The sequence below is a fragment of the Carcharhinus amblyrhynchos genome, chromosome 21 (assembly GCF_965287045.1).
Source record: "Carcharhinus amblyrhynchos chromosome 21, sCarAmb.v2.hapA, whole genome shotgun sequence".
Taxonomy (NCBI): Eukaryota; Metazoa; Chordata; class Chondrichthyes; order Carcharhiniformes; family Carcharhinidae; genus Carcharhinus; species Carcharhinus amblyrhynchos.
In genome coordinates, this window is record NC_137344.1 from 1,945,367 (window position 1) to 1,966,750 (window position 21,384).

General features: G+C 42.7%; 1 protein-coding gene across 6 annotated transcripts in view; it reads right to left on the reverse strand.

The window, feature by feature from the left end:
• Positions 1–7,678: 7,678 nt before the first annotated feature.
• The window catches only part of LOC145356524 (C-Jun-amino-terminal kinase-interacting protein 4-like), a 315,087-nt gene continuing 301,381 nt past the window's right edge, over positions 7,679–21,384 (reverse strand). For 4 of the 6 annotated variants that reach the window (XM_080209264.1, XM_080209263.1, XM_080209268.1 and 1 more), the window contains 4 exons: positions 14,519–14,557; positions 12,376–12,552; positions 10,647–10,778; positions 7,679–8,918 (listed from right to left, as the gene is read on the reverse strand). In XM_080209264.1, coding sequence (XP_080065390.1) covers positions 8,803–8,918; positions 10,647–10,778; positions 12,376–12,552; positions 14,519–14,557 — 464 coding nt within the window. In that variant the 3' untranslated portion in view covers positions 7,679–8,802. The remainder of the gene's footprint in view (positions 8,919–10,646; positions 10,779–12,375; positions 12,553–14,518; positions 14,558–21,384) is intronic. The other 2 variants (XM_080209269.1, XM_080209266.1) reach the window with 1 other exon arrangement.

The window sequence follows — 21,384 nt, forward strand, 5'->3', positions numbered from 1 at the left end:
TGAGGGAGCGCCGCACTGTCAGAGGGCGAGTGCTGAGGGAGCGCCGCACTGTCAGAGGGCGAGTGCTGAGGGAGTGCCGCACTGTCAGAGGGCGAGTGCTGAGGGAGCGCCGCACTGTCAGAGGGCGAGTGCTGAGGGAGCGCCGCACTGTCAGAGGGCGAGTGCTGAGGGAGCGCTGCACTGTCAGAGGGCGAGTGCTGAGGGAGCGCCGCACTGTCAGAGGGCGAGTGCTGAGGGAGTGCCGCACTGTCAGAGGCTCCATCGTTTGGGTCTGATGTTAAACTTCCCAAAAGGATGTAAAAGTCTCGCAGCCACCTTTGGAAGAACAGTTGGTGAGCTTTCCCCAGTGTCATGGCCAATATTTATCCTTCAACCAACAACATTAGAACAGATGACCTTTATACAATTATTGTCTGTGGGCTGTTGGTGTGGACAGATTAGCTGGCATGTTTCCTTGTGGGGGGAGGGTTGCAGGAGTTGCAGGACTAGGGGGCACAGCCTCAAGATAAGGGGGGGAGCGGTTTAGAACAGAGTTGAGGAGGAACTTCTTCACTTAAAGGGTGGTGAATCTCTGGAATTCTCTGCCCGTTGAAATGGTGGAGGCTACCTCGTTAAATATATTTAAGACACGGGTAGATAGGTTTTTGGTAGGCAAGGGGATTAAGGGTTATGGGGAGAAAGCGGGAAAGTGGATCTTGTTGAATGGCAGGGCAGGCTGGAAGGGCTAGATGGCCTACTCCTGCTCCTATTTATGTTCTTATGTTCTAGGAGGATGAGGTGGAGAGACAAAAGCCAAACCACTGAAGCCCTAAATGAACACCTCCCATATTATACTCTATTTGGCATCATGTTCCCCACTTAACCTGATTGTCTCTCATTGCAGCCTCTCTCTGACCTCCTTGTGGAAATCTGGAACCCTTCCCTAAGAGTCTGTGGATTACGGGACAATTGGAGCTTTCAAGATAGGTTGTTATTGACAAAGAACCAAAAGCAGGTGAATTGAGTTGAGGTGTAGACCAGTCATGATCAGTTGAACAGTGCAGCAAAAGCTAAAGATGGAGTAAAAACTGAAGTTTACTAGTCCATAAGTAAGGCTTACATTAACACTGCAATGAAGTCATTGTGAAATTCCCCAGTCACCACACTCTGACACCTGTTTGGGTCAATGCACCTAACCAGCACATTTTTCAGACTGTGGGAGGAAACCCACGCAAACACGGGAAGAATGTGCAAACTCCATACAGTGACCAGAGCCGGGAATTGAACCCGGGTCTCTGGCACTGTAAGGCAGCAGTTCTAACCACTGTACCACCATGCGGTGTAAAAATGGCTTCCACCTGTATTACTGACTGAACAGCAGCTCATTGATATAAAAGGAGGATTCCACAAAAAGTAAACGAGTTGAAGAGCAGTTAATCTGGAGATGTTGGTTGAGGGAGGAATGTTGGTTAAACTTCATGAATTTCAATAGTACCTCAGAGCCTCGAGCACTCACCTGAGCAGACAGCCTCAGTTTGTCATCTCATCCCAATTCCCATTATTTGTAGACAACAAAAAACACAAAAAAAATTCACACACGAGCCATTGTGATAAAACGTTTGTTGTGTGTCTCAAGACGGAACCTTGATTAGTGTTTCCAGTTTAGCTCCAAGCTTATTTCTCCAAAGTGCAAGATATCAGATTCAGTGGGTCTCCGCAGGGACTTGGTGATCCTGTTAACCTGGAATGTGTTTAATTGACAATGGAACCAACCTCAATTGGAACCAACCTCAAGTAAATGCACAATTCATTCAACTGTCATTGTACCTTAGGGAGCTGAACAACTCGAATCACACTCCTAACCCGTGTTCAGAATCGTGCATCCACCAGAACAAAATTAAATCTCAAGTCTTTCCCAATTTCTTCAATTTTGAGAACAGGTACAATTTTAGACCATTTAGCCCTCTAACTGATTTCACCACTAACAGCCACATTTGCCTTAAAAGCTTGTTCAGACATAAGTTGTATTAAGTTGTTTCTGGTTACAGTGAAGATCCCCAAATATCCTGTTCCCAGGAATTCCTTTCATCCAAGAAAAAGAACAAGCCTGTAAGCCCATAGTTCCTGTTAGCTTGATTTGCTTATATATTAGAGGTATTTTACACTTTCCACCCATACCACCACTAATATCACCCAGAAACCTGCAGTAACTCACTGCACCACAAGTCTCACAACACCAGGTTAGAGTCCAACCAGTTTATTTGACAGTAATCTTACAAGCTTTCGGAAACGATGTTTCTTCGTCAGGTGTGACTCTAACCTAGTGTTGTGAGACTTCTTACTGTGTTTACCCCAGTCCAACACCGGCATCTCTACATCGTAACTCACTGCATGCAGGGCAACAGGGATGTTTCATTCCCTGTTAAACACCACCACTGTGTGGTCAGACAGCTATACTGCAACTCTATGAGTCAATCATAGAACCCCATAGCGCAGAAGAGGCCAGTGGCCCATCGAGTCTACACTACTTTCCAACAGTGTCTTAGCCACGCCACCTTTCTGTAATCCCTATCCATTTACTACAGCCTATCCCCCTAATGTACACATCTTTGCACAATAAGGAGCAATTTAGCATAGTCAATCTATCTAACCTGTACATCTTTGGACTGTGGAAGGAACACAGTAAAAAGTCTGACAACACCAGGTTTCAGTCCAACCGATTTATTTGATAGCTTTTGGGTTAGCCCCGAAAGCTAGTGAGTGTACTATCAAATAAATCGGTTGGACTGAAACCTGGTGTTGTCAGACTTTTTACTGTGTTTACCCCAGTCCAACACCGGCATATCCACATCTGTGGAAGGAAAACAGAGCACCCTGAGGAAACCTATGCAGACACAGGGAGAATGTGCAAACTCCACACAGACAGTAAAGGCTGGGATTGAACTTGGGTCCCTGGCAATGTGAGGCAGCAGTGCCACCATGCCACCCCACAGGTCATTTTTATGCACACTGTCTAATCACGTGCTGGGAGTGTTTGATGGGGACAATGTGTAAAGAGGTTTACTGTATTATCAGCCTCAAATGGCTAATATTTAACAGTAAAAAGAACAAAGTGTTGGAAGCACTCAACAGATCAGGTTGCATAGGCGGAAAGAGAACCAGAGTTTCACGTCGATGATCTTTCATTGAACTCTGAAATGTTGGCCATAGCGGGGCTGACAAGCCATTGGAATCTCCATTCACATCGGCAGGACTGGATGATCCAACCAGTGTGAAGGGCTGGAAAATTCCAGCTATCAGAAAGCAATGTTGTACTTGATGATAATCTTCATCAGGCATTTTTGAAGAAACTGATTGACGGGATGCGAGCATTGCTGCAAGAACAGCACTTGTTGCCTGCACCTGATTTCCCTTGGGAAAGTGGGACTTAGCTATCTCTTAAACTGCTGCAGTCAATGTGGTGCAGGTTAATCTTTGGCACTATTAGGGTGTTCCGTGATTTTGATCCAGTGACAGTAAAGGAACAGTGACCTAGCTCCTTGTTAGGATGGTATGTGAATTGTAGGGAAATTTGCAATGCAATTTACTAAAGATTCTTAGACAGCACAGACAGACGGACCTGGGTGTGCAAGTACACAGATCCTTAAAGGTGGCAGCACAGGTGGAGAGAGTGGTGAAGAAGGCATATGGCATGCTTGCCTTTATTGGACAGGGCATAGAGTATAAAAGTTGGCATGTGATGTTGCAGCTATATAGAATGTTGGTTAGGCCACATTTGGAATACTGCATCCAGTTTTGGTCGCCAATACCAGAAGGATGTGGAGGCTTTGGAGAGAGTACAGAAAAGGTTTACCAGGATGTTGCCTGGTAGGGAGGGTCTTAGCTATGAGGAGAGATTGGGTAAACTGGGATTGTTCTCCCTGGAAAGACAGAGAATGAGGGGCGACCTAACAGAGGTGTATAAAATTGTGAAAGGCATAGATAGGGTGAACAGTGGGAAGCTTTTTCCCAGGTTGGAGGTGACAAACACAAGGGGTCACAAGTTCAAGGTGAGGGGGGCAAAGTTCAACATAGATGTCAGGGGGACGTATTTTACACAGAGGGTTGTGGGGGCCTGGAATGCACTGCCAAGCAAGGTGGTTGAGGCAGACACGCTGGGAACATTTGAGACTTATCTAGGCAGCCACATAAACAGACTGGAGATAGAGGGATACAAACGAATGGTCTAGTTGGGCACATGAGTGGTGCAGGCTTGGAGGGCCGAAGAGCCTGTTCCTGTGCTATATTGTTCTTTGTTAGCACGTTCCAAACCCAACACCACTTCTATCTATCTCGAAGGACAAGAACAGCAGATACCTGGGAACACCACCATCTGCAAATTCCCCTCTAAGCCATTCATCATCCTGACTTGAAAATATATCCACCCATCTTCTCAAGGGCAACTCAGGATGGGCAATAAATGCTGGCCAGCCAGCAACACCCATGTCCCACAAATGAGTGAAAAAAAATCTGTTGCCCTTATCCTAGCGATTGCAGGTTTGGAAAGCGCTGTCAAAGGAAGCTTAGTGAGTTACTGCAGTGCATCTTGTAGATGGTACACACCACTGCCATGCTGTTGGAGGTGGTTGGGTGCCAATCAAGCAGTCCCAGAAGATGTTGAATTTCTTGAATGTTGTTGGAGCTGCACTCATCCAGGCAAGTGGAGGGTATTCCATCACACTTCTGACTTGTGCCTTGTAGATGGTGGCCAGGCTTTGGGAAGTCAGAAGGTGATTTGCGTAGTTCAGAATTCCCAGCTTCTGACCTGCTTTTGCAGCCACAGAATTTATATGTCAAAAATAGGGAAACCAGCATGAAGCACTCCCAGGACCGACTGTGCTCTTGGCTCCATCCTATAGCTGTCTGCTAGCAACTGGTGACAAAGTAGCTTGGTATCCGACAAGGGTTTTCCCTCAGGATTCTGCAGAAATATCTCTTTGCCTTGCTGTCAGAATACACAGAAAAATCAACAAATCAAAGACATGATCAGTCAGAGAAAACAGGGGGAGCAATCTTGCTCAAACAATGGTGAGAGAATTAAAGAGATGGACATGGTAGGGGCAGGGAAACAACAAAAATATTAAAAAGCACAAATGAATGTTTTTATTTCAAAAAGTTTCCAACGTCCCAATGTTACTAATGTAGACAAAGCTGCAGCTGTTTTGTGCACAGCAAGAACCCACAGACAGCACTGAGGGGACTAGCCAGTTAATTGTTTTTGATGCTGTTGTTTGAAGGAGAAATGTTGGCCTGGTGCCGGAGGAGAATTCCTTACTCTTCTTCCAATGGCACCACAGAATCTTTAACATTCGCCTGAAACGACATGGCCTCAATAAACTTTCATCAAATGCAGCAACTCTGATATATTCCCTTTACACAGTTATTCCAGATTATACACTAAAGTCTATGGATTTGGGCTTACATCCATGACATTCTGGTTCAGAGGTGGAAGTATTAACATCTGAGCCAGACAGGCACTTATGACGATCAAGCTGAAAGATCTTAAGTGCTGAAGAAATGGGATGCTTCATTATTACAGCTAGTCAGATGCTGAAGTACTCTTCAACTTTGACCCAATAATGTTCTTTAAGATTTAAATTTACTACAGCATTCCAACAACAGTGATACTACTGTTTGTAACGCATTTGACAAAGTCCCCCACGGTAGGCTGGTAGAAAAGGTTAAGGCACATGGGATACAGGGACAGGTATCTAGATGGATTGCAAACTGGCTAGACAACAGGAGACAGTAGTGGTGGAAGGGTCCTTCTCAAGCTGGAGGTCTGTCACCAGTGGTGTGCCGCAGGGCTCAATACTGGGACCTCTTCTCTTCGTAATATATATAAATGACTTGGAAGAGGGCGTACGTGGTGTGATCAGCAAGTTTGCAGATGACACCAAGCTGGCAGAATTGGCGGATAGTGAGGAGGAGTGTCAGGTGACACAGCAGGATAGTATGCTGGGCAGATAGATGGCAGATGGCATTTAATCCTGACAAATGCAAGATGATGCATTTTGGAAGGAATAATGCAGGGAGGAGTTACATGATAAAAGGTAGACCAATTAAGAGTATAGAGATGCAGAGGGACTTGGGAGTGCAAGTGCACAAGTCTCTGAAGGTGGCAACCCAGGTGGAGAAGGTTGTGAAGAAAGCTTATGGATTGCTAGCCTTTATAGGAAGGGGTATAGAGTATAAGAGCTGGCGTCTAATGCTTCAGTTGTACAGAACGTTGGTTAGACCGCATTTGGAGTACTGTGTCCAGTTCTGGTCACCTTACTACCGGAAGGACATGGAGACCCTGGAGAGAGTGCAGAGGAGGTTTACCAGGATGCTGCCTGGTATGAAAGGACTGGGATATGAGGAGAGATTGGGAAAACTGGGGCTTTTCTCCTTAGAAAGACGGAGATTAAGGGGGGGGGAAAATCTGATAGAGGTGTATAAAATAATGAAAGGTATAGATAGAGTCAACAGTGACAGGCTTTTTCCTAGATTGGAGACAAATATCACAAGGGGTCACGAGCTAAAGGTGAGGGGGGAGAAGTATAATATGGATACTAGAGGGAGGTTTTTCACACAGAGGGTTGTGGGGATATGGAATGCGCTACCAAGTAAGGTGGTTGAGGCAGGCACGCTGGACTTGTTTAAAGTTTACTTAGATAGGCACATGAGTGAAACAGGGATGGAGGGTTACAGGCGACGGTTTTAAAAAGGGTCAGAGCCTCGGGACGATACTGGAAATGTTTTGTCTCTTTTAATCCGCAGGTGCGTTGGTCCACCTTGTTGTCAAACGAGGGGTATGCACGCGGTGGGTCATGCGTGGGCTGCTCTTGGATGTTTCGAGAGTGGCCTAGTACTTTGTGTCGGTGTGTGTGCTTAAACCTGGACCAGCAGATGGGCACCACAACAGCTCAGTGACTATCACTGTTTGCTGTGCAGATACATGGATTTGGGCCGGTGTCTGTGGGAGTTTGCGCATTCTCCCTGTGGTTGCGTGGGTTTCCTCCCACACCCCAAAGATGTGCTTTTAGGCTGATTGGTGTACCAAATTGACCCTACACTATTCTGAATCTGGTTACAATAGGGGTACCATTAGCATACACACGGGGCAAGGTAGGTGTAGGAAAATGCTTTGTTAGGACGGCGGTGCGGGCTTGTTGGGCCAAAAGGCCTGTTTCCCGTGCTGGGTTGTTCTTTGTACTGACCTGGAGAGGTGACTGCTATTACTTGACTCACGATGACATTACATTTCTGTTCCACAATAACACTACCTAACATTGCTGAATTTTAGAGCAGTTTGGTATCTGTTGGACCTGGTACCATTGGGGGTTGATTTCACGCTGCCCTTGAAGTTATCTTCCTTGGGCCTATGCTGTCCATAGAAACGTCCTTCAACTGAACATACTGTGTTGGATCTGAACCCAACGCCAATGCACAGTATTCCAACCCATTCCCCAGAGAACACAACAAAGATGGAAGACACATCACCAATGAATAGCAAGAAGGGGACAATTTAAAATGCTTGTTTTTGGATGGGAGGGAAGGTTTGTTTAAAATGGTTTGAAGAAGATTATTTGTCAGGGCATGGGTTTTACCATAAAATTGATACAATTACCAATTTAGACTGCTAAAATGATAAGAAAAACAATTGCAGGAAACTTGACCGAATAAAAATAAAATCCAATTTATTCAGTCATTGCAAATCAAGGGGCCCAGTATGAATCCATTTCCAGTTTCTATAGTGTGAAAACGCAGGTCCCATTACACAAATTAGCTCGGAGAGCAGAAACACAAACAAGAAAACAGCAGCCTTCTTTGATATACATATATATATTTTTCTTGTACAAAGTTACATTCTGAACCACAAAGGTTCATTAATAATAGGTAATAAATACTGAAATGGCTACACTGGAATATGAGCTATTCAAGCTCACCATAATGAAGCCTTGGGTTTCAACAGAGAGCAATTCAACGCCGGAGCATTCGGTTTTCAAATTACAGAGCAGTTAAAATACAAGATAAAGTGTCTAAAGAGGTCAACTTACAAAAAAAATACAGACCATAAAATTTGTATTTTTTTTAAAATATGCTTAGAGAGACGCAGATGTTCCTTTCTCAACAAAACTGTCAATATAATTAAAGCACTTCTGTTAGAGAAAAGAAGACAGTTTAGTAGTGTGTATAAAATGATTCTGAGGTGCAGCACAGGTTGTTAATGTTCCCTGTCAAGTGTGTCCAGAGTTTTCTACAATAAATTGCAAGAAAGAAAACTGAACTGGATGATATTCCCCTAAACACCACAAGACTCTAAAACAAGACTGACTGATTGACTGGTTTCTTTTCTCTCTCTCTCTACCAATCATTTGACACGAGTGCTACTCCGGGTTAATATCCTTTGGTAACCGTGATAACACCCACACAGAAATAAATAGCTTTCTTTATAATGCAAATACAAATTAGTTCTTTAGAATAGTGTTAGCATAATAACCCTTAACAACTAACACCTGTTGTTTTACTAAGGCAGCCTATGTTCTTTGAAGTGAAGTGACTATGCTCAGCAAGCGCCGTCTTTTAACAGTAGGAAGACCCTGTAAAAAGGACAAGGACAGAAGAGCATTTCAGAGACGTTTCCCGCCTGCTCTGAACTCCACCATGCAAACTGAGGAACCATGGTGAAGAACTGCTCAAACACTCTGCGGTGAAGAAAATGAGACAAAAATAAACCAAAATAAAACAACATGCAAGCTTTTCGTGTAACTCAGTCATTCTGTCGTGAAGTTGTGTCATTCAGTCTTCATTGAACGTGACCTGCCACACAATTAAGTGACTTCTCTCTGCTTTGGCCAGTGAAGGCTGAATCTGCAGAGTCTCCCTCAGCTCCTCTGTCTCTTCACTCTCATCACCTAAAAGGAACAACACATTTTGCGATGTATGAAGATTACAACAAGTTTTCGCAGAATCCTACTGCACTGAAGGTGGACATTCCATTCATTTTATCTGTACCAATACTTTGAAAGGCCCCTCTGATTAGTTCCCCGTGACCCACACTGTTCTTTCCCCATGATCCTGGAAATGTTCCCGCTTCAAGAACTTATCCAACTTCCTGTAGAAAGTTACTACTCAATCTGTCTCCACCATCATTGGATAGTGTGTTCAAGATGAGGAGCACTCAATGTATATGTCTCATTGCTTTTTGCTAATAAATTGAGAATTTTCAGTTGGAACCCATACAAGGTGCAGTCACTCGAATTTTTCAGAATGGCACAGATGAATGGCACAGGAAGCCAATACCCCACTTGCCAAAAGAATGCTCAAATCTGAGCTGGTTATCAAATTACAATGGTTGGCATGGGTGGATAGGAGGAATTATTTTTAAGTGTTTTAAAATGTATTTATCAGTGTCACAAGTAGGCTTAACACTGCAATGAAGTTACTGTGAAAATCCCGTAGTCGCCACACTTCAGCACCTGTTTGGGTACACTGAGGGAGAATTTAGCAAGGTCAACCAGCACACCTTTCACACTGTGGGAGGAAACTGGAGCACCCAGAGGAAACCCACACAGACAGTGACCCAAGCCAGTAGTTGAATCCAAGTCCCTGATGCTGTGAGGCAGTAGTGCTAACCACTGTGTCCCCGTGCTGCCCATTAGCGGACTTCCGATATAAGACAATGTGGTTGGGTGAAAACAGCTCAGCATAGATGAGGGAAATTGTATCAGCCCACCAGCTCACCCTTCCACAGATACCCACAGCTTTGCAGAGTTTCTTTTTGGATACCAAGTAAATCAGGGGCTAGTTCTTGTTATATTTTTATGCTTGATCACTGCCTCCTGAACAATGCCTGTTTTGCTTCCACTCTCAGGCTGAAAGGCCATTCCAGATATTAGGAGAGCGAGAGGGAGAAAGAGAGTGGAAGAATTTTACTGATATCAGTTCTGAATCCAAATCTCGTTTAGCTCCAGATTTAACAGTTCCAGTTTATTCACTATTTTATATTTCTGTTGTGTCCTCTCATGCCTCATATTGTACCTTGTATGAGCATGAAGTCCCTTTCAATTTTGTCCTTTTGAGACTGAATAATTTTTCTAACTCTTCAACTCAGATCACGGCTCTACTTTACAAGGTTTGGGTGTTTGTTTTTGGCCTTGGTGACCAAGTACAATTAGATTGCTGATTGAGAGTGATCACTGCTCTGCATTCTGGCTGATGGATTCCCAGTTGTAGCCTGTTCTTTTTCATGCAGTACTGCAGTTCGTACCTCAGTTTGTGCAGCAAGTTCCTCACTCAAATCCATAAGTTCGGCACACATATCCCCAGCAGATGAGACGCGTTGGAGGCCTGGATTCATGCAATTGTTATTTTCCCTTCCCAGACCAGGAAAATGCACTAAATGGGGACTTCAACAGATTTCCTCCATTCTATTAAGGTAAGGGAGATAGAACATAAAACAGCACAGGAACAGGCCCTTTGGCTTACGATGTTGTGCTCAACATGAAGCCAAATTAAACTACTCCCTTCTGGCTGCCATTGGTCCATATCCCTCTATTCCTTGCAGAGAACATAGATGAATGGAATATTTCCCTTAATGAAGTTCACATTGATATGAAGCAGTAAATTTGCAATCTTCTCACCCATCCTGAAGTCAATGTAGCCCTCACCGCCGCTCATAACCAGCACTGATTTCACTGACTGCTGGCTACATCCATCAGACGCAGAAGCTCCTAATTTCTCAAACGGGTGTTCAACATCACCAAACGAGATACCTAGAGCATGACCAAACAAGGTTCAAAATGTTTAACACCAATGAAGATCACTCTTGCTTTTCAAAGACATATCCATCCTACAGTTTCCTACATGATTACCATCAGCAGGAAAGCAGTGGAAACCTGCACTGTGGCTCAGTGCTGGACGACTGATTGGAGACATGCTTCGCCAGAAAAGCAGCCCTCTAGAGCTGGAGTATTTCATTTCAATGAGGCACACGGCATGCATGCCCGCAGCACTGGTTCACAGATTGTGGCCGAGATCCAGTCTACACTGAGACTGGGGTTTGAACACAGACCCTCAGAACAGGATCTCCTATCTGCTGTTAACAACAATGGATTAAATCCATTAAAATATTCTTCTAAAATAAAACAACTTGGCCACGTTTCACCAACAGTTCCAGTCAGAATCTAGTCACTCCTTCACAGCAGCACAGGATAAAGCTGATATATCTGGAATTAAATAATTTGAGTTTGGAAGAAAAGGTCGAGGGAGTGGTTATAAATTATTGGATGTGGTTAAAGGGGAATACATTTACTCAAAAACATAAGGTCAGCTTAATTCAATAAAGTTAGCTTGACTCAGGTGTGAGCATACTCTATATGCACAATTCTGGACTATAAGTACACAATCTGGACTGAAATTTCTGTGTAGTAGTGAGAGTTCTGCATTGTCAGAGGTGCCGTTTTCTGAAAGACATTATTGTTTCAGTAGTACAGGTGGATACTGAAGTATTATTTGAAGAGAAGGAAGTTCTCCCAGCATGTCCTGGTCAGCATTAGGCTTGTACTCGTTAGAGTTTAGAAGAATGAGGGGAGATCTCATTGAGATGTATAAGATGATGAATGGGATGGATAGAATAGAGGTGGAGAGACTCTTCCCGCTCAGAAAGGACAGTAGGACTAGGGGGCATAGCCTCAAGATAAAGGGGGGACGGTTTAGAACAGAGTTAAGGAGGAACTTCTTCACTCAAAGGGTGGTGAATCTCTGGAATTCTCTGCCCGTTGAAGTGGTGGAGGCTGCCTCGCTAAATATTTTTAAGACGCGGGTCAATGGGTTTTTGATAAGTGAGGGGATTAAGGGTTATGGGGAGAGGGCGGGAATGTGGAACTGAGCCACGACAAATCAGCCATGATCTTATTGAATGGCGGGGCAGGCTCGAAGGGCTAGTTGGCCTACTCCTGCTCCTATTTCTTATGTTCTTATGTTCTCAACCAACTCCAGAAAAAACAGATTAACGACAGAGTCTGAAATGTTACTGTGCAAAACAGCGACTGCTCTTAAAAAAAGAGATGTAATGTATTTCTTTGAAATGTATTGAGCAATGCTGTCAATGTCTGTATTTATTGTATGAACCTTTGGATTACAGGTTGCACAATATAACCACTGTGCCCCTGTACCCCAGTATGCAAAGCAGTTTGTAACGTTGCTCAGGTTTTAAATAAAAGTCTTTTCCTTAATCTACTGATAACAAGCATGGTTTGGTAAATAGGAATTAGATTTGCCAACTGTCTCTGGGTGTAATTCACACCTGAAATTTGATAAGAGCCTGGCTGAGGGACCATGTTTCCAGTATTCCAGTGGATAATTACTCACTTGGAACTGCTACAAAGAACTTTACAGCATCCCGATGTCCATGGAAACATAGCTGAGCATGGGCCATAGAGCAGTAAGGTATAAATGTGCCAGGGGTGATCTTGTCACTATTTTCATCGCCGTAGACACGGATGACATTTCCGGGACGGTTTCCAGATCCCCCTGATGCCTTATTGGCTGCAGAAATAGAAAGAACATGGTAAATAACAAGAGGGTCAGTGGAAAACCAAAACGATTTCTGGAGAAAATCATTATATATACAAAATAAAACAGCCACTAGCATGGCAATGTTGGCTGAAGCTGAAGCAAAATGAGAAAATGTTAAAATAAAAACAGATACTTTAGGAAGACAGTGCCAGTTCAGGAAAGATTGGGGTAAAATAAATCAACAGAGCATGCTCGGTTTCTGTCTATGGCAGGAGGACATGGGTAATGGAGTGTGCTTAATGCCAATCTGTTACTTTTCTCCTGTCAATGAAAACACTGATGATAGTGGAGGTGTGACATTAATAAAATTACATTTACTGGAGTATTTGCAGCAAATGTCATTGGATTCAGATCCATAAGATTTAATTAATGATAGCAATAAAACTTCACAAAAATACTTTATGGTTTTATTTTATAAACTGGTCTCTAACTTAAGAGTATTTTGTTAAAATTAAAGCTTTAAATGGGTCTCTTTCCTGTGAGGATTCACTGGTGTCTATATACAGTGATCAGATCAACAGGTAAATTTCTGCATTATCTCACTGCTTGGTTATATCCCAGCTGTAAATGCTTATCCATAGATTATATGTATTAATCTTCTAGACTGCAAATTTCACAAAGCATACATACAAATAGTGGGGGGAACTCAAATTCATCCACAGTAAGCATCCATTTAGCCAGTTTTAGTCAATTTGAACAGATCAAGTTTCTCCCTATGCAAGCAAATTTATGAAGCTTCAACCTATTAACTGGTTAATCTGTTTAGAAGCTTGCAGCGTCCTAAATATTACGTCTATCATCCTGACCTGATGAATTCCACATAGCGTCGAACAGGAGACCAACTGTTCTGCCAGGAATCTAATCTAATCACATTGGTTACAAATTGTTCTGTATTTTCAAGGCAAGGTGTACTTTATCTTTTTGCCCAGGTTTTGCATAGATTAGCATTCTAGCCCCCTGAACAAATGCACTAAAATTAAACATGCTCTTTTTCGCAGAAACTTTCAGAATTTCTTTCTAGGCTGGATTAAGAACTCGGACCAAGGGTGCAAAAAGGGCAGAATGCTGATGCACCATGATATCCCAGTTTTACAGACTCACCAAATGCTGTGTAACAATAGAAGTTTGATTTCCAAATATTAAAATATCTAGACAAGATGAATATTTGAGGGAGAGACATCAGCACTTTGATGAACATCACACAGAGAGCAGTTACTATTCAGCTGCTCCCTAAGGTGGGAAGTTGCTGTGTACAAGATGAGAGAAAATTGTCAGCACTTTGTTTACTTAATTCTGAATCCAACTTCCTCTTTTCATGTATAAAAATACATTGTAAAAAATTCTGAAATATAGGGCCCAATTTTAACTCATTCAAAGTCCATCCATTTGCACAGAGTTAAAGTTGTGCTGAGTCGTTAGACTGCAAGTATCCAACTTCAAATTTCATTAGCTGCATTACACAGACTATATGGGTTTAGCTGCATAAAAAGCTAAGTTCATTCTTATAACGTTCACAACTTTTAACGTGATGGGTTAAGCTTTGATTAAAAGGCTGAACATTAGACACTTTCTCCATACCAATGCCATATGAGTTTTTTTAAATTAGTAAATAGAAGAGTCATTGCAGATAAAGAAATGAATGAAAGACAGGCAGCAGTGTTCGCACAGCTTCAGTGAGGGAACATGGAGATGACAGGCCCTCAAGACAAAATAAAAGGTTCCTCAGAGCTGAGGGATGGAACATTGAGTACTTAGGCTTTTGTGACCATCCAGCAAACACACACACTGCCGCAGTGCAGGACCAGCTTCAGGATAAACATTCAGACAAGAAATAAGAGGAGGGGCAAACATTATAAACAAAAGTTGGATATAAACTGCCTTGATTGGCTAAAGCAGCCCAAAAGAGAAAGATTCTGATGGTTTTATCTGCACTTACCCCTCAGACCCAGTAACCGTCCCTGGTGGAGGACTACAGCTATAGTGAGAAGAGGTGGCAAAGGGGGAGTGGACAAGTATGACAGTAGAGGAAAAGGATTAATAAGAACCTACCACTCTTGCATCTCAAACCTGTAGTTTTAAAATTAATAGACAGTGCAAGAACAAAATCTTTTATATCACACAAAAACCTTTCAAAGATGTCAAATTGACTGTGGCCATGGTAGTTGGAACCTTGACCCTTGTAAATAAAATAGGAGCTGGAAGATCGTTTTAATAGAACAATTGATTCCAGCTCCAGTAAAGCTACATCAAGTCCATGCTGCACGATACATCTCCACTCACTGGTCTTTGTAAAAGATCTGAATGTGACTAGCTACACACAGAATTAATACAGTGCAACACTAGTTCACCAACGGGCAACTGTGCCAGTCTTATTCCAATGCAAAGACTGTGGACTGCAACATAACCTTTAGCAAGCATATTGTTGCTTCAGAAGGGCTGCTCAGTCTGTCTGGACAAGTAACAATGTCACCAAAACGTCAACCTCACTCAATTTGGTGAATCTGTTGCTAGGGAAAGAGGCTGAGAGAAAAATCAATGGCATAACCTCTTCCCAGGTTTCTAATTCCTCTGTGATACAAACAGAAAATGCTGGATTGTACTCAGCAGCTCTGGCAGCTGTGGAGAAAGAAAAAGTTAACATTTCAGCTAGATGTTCCTTTGTCAGATGGTAGAGAAAGAACAAAACAGAAGGTAGGAGAGAAACTGACCACAGATCAGTTAAAGCACAGAGGGAAGCCATTCAGGCCGTTGCATCTGTGCTGGTTCTCTGGAAAACAGCTCGCTGTTCCACTCCCACACTTTTCCCTGTAGCCCTACACGTTTCTCTCATAGAGCATTACAGTGTAGTACAGGCCCTTCGGCCCTCGATGTTGCGCCGACCAGCGGAACCAATCTAATGACCCTCGAACCTAAACTATTCCAATATTATCCATATGCCTATCCAATGACCATTTGAATGCCCTTAAAGTTGATGAGTCCACTACTGCTACAGGCAGGGCATTCCATGCCCTTACTACCCTCTGAGTAAAGAACCTACCTCTGACATCCATCCTACATTTATCACCCCTCAACTTAAAGCTATGTCCTCTCGTGTTAGCCATCACCATCCGACGAAAAAGGCTCACTGTCCACCCTATCTAATCCTCTGATCATCTTGTATGCCTCAATTAGGTCACCTCTTAACCTTCTTCTCTCTAATGAAAAGAACCTCAAGTCCCTCAGCCTTTCCTCATAAGACCATCTCATCATACCAGGCAACATCCTGGTAAATCTCCTCTGCACCCTTTCCAACGCTTCCACATCTTTCTTATTATGCGGCAACCAGAACTGTACGCAATACTCCTAGTGCGGCCGCACCAGAGTTTTGTACAGCTGCAACATGATCTCACGGCTCCAAAATTCAATCCCTCTACCAATAAAAGCTAACATACCATATGCCTTCTCAACAACCCTATCAACCTGAGTGCTAACTTTCAGGGATCTATGCACATGTACACCGAGATCTCTCTGCTCAACTACACTACCAAGAGTCTTTCCAATAGCCCATTACTCTGTAATCCTGTTACTCCTTCCAAAGTGAATCACCTCACACTTTTCCGTATTAAACTCCATTTGCCACATCTCAGCCCAGCTCTGCAACTTATCTACGTCCCTCTGCAAACTGTAACATCCATCCTCACCGTCTACAACTCCTCCGACTTTAGTGTCATCCGCAAATTTACTAACCCATCCTTCTACGCCCTCATCTCGGTCATTTATAAAAATGACAAACAGCAGTGGCCCCAAAACAGATCCTTGAGGTACACCACTTGTAACTGAACTCCAGGTTGAATATTTCCCATCAACCACCACCCTCTGTCTTCTATCAGCTAAAAGTCTGGCAACACCAGGTTTCAGTCCAACCGATTTATTTGATAGTAAACTCACGATTTATTTGATAGTTTACTATCAAATAAATCAGTTGGACTGAAACCTGGTGTTGTCAGACTTTTTACTGTGTTTACCCCAGTCCAACGCCGGCATATCCACATCATTTCTATCAGCTAGCCAATTCCTGATCCAAACCGTTAAATCACCCTCAATCCCACGCATCCATATTTTCTGCAGTAGCTTACCATGGGGAACCTTATCAAATGCTTTACTGAAATCCATATACACCACAACAACTGCTTTATCCTCATCCACCTCTTTGCTCACCTTCTCAAAGAACTCAACAAGGTTTGTGAGGCACGACCTACTCTTCACAAAACCATGTTGACTATCCCTAATCAAATTATTTCTCTCTAGATGATTATAAATCCTATCCCTTATAATCCTTTCCAAAACTTTGCCCACAACAGAAGTAAGGCTCACTGGTCTATAATTCCCAGGATGGTCTCTACTCCCCTTCTTGAGAAAGGGGACAACATTTGCTATCCTCCAGTCTTCCGGCACTATACCTTAGCCAATGATGACATAAAGATCAAAGACAAAGGCTCTGAAATCTCCTCCCTAGCGTCCCAGCGAATCCTAGGATAAATCCCATCCCAGGGGACTTAGCTATTTTCAGACTTTCAAGAATTGCTAACACCTCCTCCTTATGTACCTCAATCCCATCTAGTCTAAAAGTCTGTATCTCAGTATTCACCTTGACTACACTGACTTTTTCCTGTGTGAATACTGACGAAAAATATTCATTTACTGCCTCTCCTATCTCTTCGAGCTCCACGCACAACTTCCCACTACTGTCCTTGACTGGCCCTAATCATTCTTTTATTCCTGACATACCTATAAAAAGCTTTGGTGTTCTCCTCGATCCTACCTGCCAAAGTCTTCTCATGTCCTCTCCTGGCTCTTCTTAACTCTCTCTTTCGTTCCTTCCTGGCTAACTTGTAACTCTTCAGTGCCCTAACTGAGCCTTGACATCTCATCTTTACATAAGTCTCCTTCTTCCTCTTCACCTGAGATTCAACTTCCTTAGTAAACCACAGTTCCCTCGCTTGACCACTTCCTCTCTGCCTGACAGGTACATATTTATCAAGGACTCGCAGTAGCTGCTCCTTGAATAAGCGCCACATTTCAATTGTTCCCATCCCCTGCAGTTTCTTACTCCAACCTATGTATCCTAAACCTCACCTAATCGCCTCATAATTTCCTCTCCCCCAGCTATAACTTCTGCCCTTTGGTATATACCTATCCAAACGTAACTGAATTGTGGTCACTATCACCAAAGTGCTTACCAACCTCCAAGTCCAACACCTGGTCTGCTTCATTACCCAGTACCAAATCCAATGTGGCCTTGCCTCTTGTTGGCCTATCTACATACTGTGTCAGGAAACTTTAATGCACACATTGGACAAAAACTGACCCCTATAACGTACTCGAACTATAGCTTTTCCAATCAATACTTGAAAAGTTAAAGTCCCCCATAACAACTACCCTGTTACTTTCGCTCCTATCCAGGATCATCTTTGCAATCCTTTCCTCTACATCTCTTCAATACTTATCTCATTTTCTTTTGAAAGTCACATGTTACAATTGGTGAAAGGTCAAATGGGACCCCTTTCTTCTCCTTGTTTGAATGTAACAGGTTTTTTTTCCTCGAAGGATATTTTTACCAAGTCAATGAGTTTTTAACTCTTCATGTGCTGTGATCTTACAAGAACTAGACAGGTTTTCTCGTGTTTAAGAAAGAAAGGGGTGCTTAACAGATCTAAGTATTGGACCTGTGGAAAGTGTGTCTAGGGAATCGGTAATGGAAAGTAGGGCGGATGAATTAAACAGGCATTTTGCATCTGTCTCCACTATATAGGGCACAAGTAGCACCGCAGGAATAACTTTAAACCAGGAAATGGGAGGGAGGAGCTCAGGAAAATTACAATCATCAGGGAAGTGATTCCGAGGCAGATATGTTTTAGCATCCAACATCATGAGCTAGTTTTCAACTGAAGAACTGAATTATTAGATATGTCGGGGGTGCAGAGGCTTGTATTAGTTGCTCAAAATAGATTGTGGGTCCCTTCTACTGCAGGGCAGTGGGAAAGAATGCGAGTGATTACAACAGACATGACCACATCTTAGAACATTCCTGTTATTCACATATGTCCTTTTTTTTTGCTTCTCTGTCACCGGTGTCTGTTCTGAAGAAACTGCCATTGTTTGAGGATGTATGGTACTGATTACACTGTTCCTCCTCACCTTAAACTGCACTGTCTCTCACTGAGGAAAGCTCAAAATCCTGAAGACTGTTTCCTCTTTAGAGGCAGCAAGAGGTGTCATAGACTAGAAAAGCTAAAACAACTCAAAATCACACCATTTCCTTTGCTATACATTATCCTCACAACATATTCTGCATCACCTATCCTCCCAACACCGAAAAGGAATTGTAACTTTGTTGTCTTCATGGACAGCACTACTTCTTAGTGTTGATATTTGGAATTTGTAGGACAGACTTCCATTTAATTTTCCATTTTCAAATTTTTAGCATAGTGCAAGACAGCATGTCAAAGAAAATTACAGCACAGGAACAGGCCCTTCGGCCCTCCAAGCCTTCGCCAACCATGCTGCCCATCTGAACTAAAACCCTCTACTCATCCTCTTAAAAGTGACTTGTATCTGCTTAATATCGATCTTAATAGAGGTTTATAAGATGATGAGGGGGATTGATAGAGTGGACGTGCAGAGACTATTTCCTTGGGTGGATGTAGCTGTTACTAGGGGGCATAACTATAAAGTTCATGGTGGGAGATATAGGAGAGATGTCTGAGGTAGATTCTTCACTCAGAGTAGTTGGGGTGTGGAATAGACTGCCCGCTGTGATAGTGGAGTCGGGCACTTTAGGAACTTTCAAGCAGTTATTGGATAGGCATATGGAGCACTCCTGAATTATAGGGAGGGGATAGCTTGATCTTGGGATTGGACACAGCTCGGCACAACATTGAGGGCCAAAGGGCCTGTACTGTGCTGTAATGTACTATGTTCCACTACCTTCCCCGGGAACGAGTTCCAGGCACCCACCACCCTTTGTGTCCTTTTAACCTAAATATTCCTCAACTACAACACCAGGGTCATTCAGACTTGAAATGTTGGCTCTGTTCTCTCTCCACACATACTGTCAGATCTGCTGAGATTTCAGCATTTTCTGTTTCAGATTCCAGCTTCTGCAGTAATTTGTTCTGATCTTAATGATATAAAAATCATTATTTGACATAAAGCATGTTTTCTGACACATAACTGAATTTGCATCTTGCATACATTCTGCCTTCCAGGTTCATTACACTGCTGGCTCTTGTACCAACCACTTTTAAATGGTGTCCCCTGGTTCTCCATCCTTCCATCAAAGGGAATTGTTTCTCTTTATCTGTTTTTCTCTTCAGTTACTGTCAAGACATTCTGAGCGTTGCCAGCATTTTCTGTTTCTGTTTCAGATTTACACCATCTGCAGTACTTTGGTCTGATATCATTGCTTTGTGCATTCTTTTCATGAAAAGATTAATAGCTTGTAAGTAAAAATAAAATGCTTATGTGGCACAAAAAGTGGAAATTTCTTGTTGAAATTTCTCAGTCCACTAAACCTGATCATCTGAGCAAACTGGGTGGAGGGTCAGAGGGAAAAGGGACACAACTACCTCGCTGCAAATGGGAAAGGGGTGATGGGGGAAACGAAAAAAACAAAGAATTCAACTGGAATTCTCTCATTGGGTGGCTGGTGAGCCAGTTATCAAGGAGCAGAGACATTGGCCAAGACAGAAGCTGTATGTATAACAAGTGACGGATACTATTTCATCACCAATAACAAACTGGCCAACTCAAATAAAATGTTAAATACTCAAATTAGGATCCAGGATAAGAACAGAAAAGAAACTCACCTACCTCATAGAATCTTCATCCTTCAAACCTTGACAGGCTCCATACACTAAGAGGTTTGCAGTTAAGAGATGCTTTGTGTTTGGTGTACACAAAACAACATTCCCTACAAGACATTCTGAATTCATTCACAACCTCCTGCTCTAGGAAGGAAAGCAGCGATACAGAATTCCACACAATCGCTATAAAGGGCCTGACATGAGACAGGATTAGAGCTGGTAGGTGGAAGATTCCGACAGTATCCACAGGGTTCCCAAAAACAAAAAGGAATTTGGGTAGATGTGTTTTAGCACGAACATTTTGAGCTAGTTTTCAACTGAAGATCTGAAATGTTAGATATGTCGGGGGTACAGAGGAATGTGTTCAATTGCTCAAAATATATTGTGGGTTCTTTCTACTGCAGGGGAGTGGGAAAGCACGCAAACAATTACATCGGATATGAACACATCTTAGACAGATCCCTGTTATTCATCATTATCTTTTTCTTTGTTTCTCTGTCACCGGTACCTATTCTGAAGAAACTGCCATTTGAGTATGTATGGCATTGATTACACTGTCCCTCCTCACCTTAAATTACACTGGGTCTTTCACTGAGGAAAGCTCAAAACCCTGAAAACCTTTTCCTTTTTACAGGCAGCAAGAGGCATCATAGACTAGAAAAGATAAAACAACTCAAAACCACACCATTCCCTTCGCTATATATTGTCCTCACAACGTGTTATGCATCTCTAATCCTCTCAACACCATGAAAGGACTTGCAACTTTGCGGGAACAAGGTTGGTCTTTGTCTTCATGGACAGTATATGTAGAGATTATACTTACTTAGTGCTGATATTTGGAATTTGTAGGATAGATTTTCATTTAATTTTCCATTTTCAAGTTTTTAGCATAATGCAAGAGAGCGTATCCTTTTAACCTAAACATTCCTCAATAACAACACAGTCAGCCACTGGACAA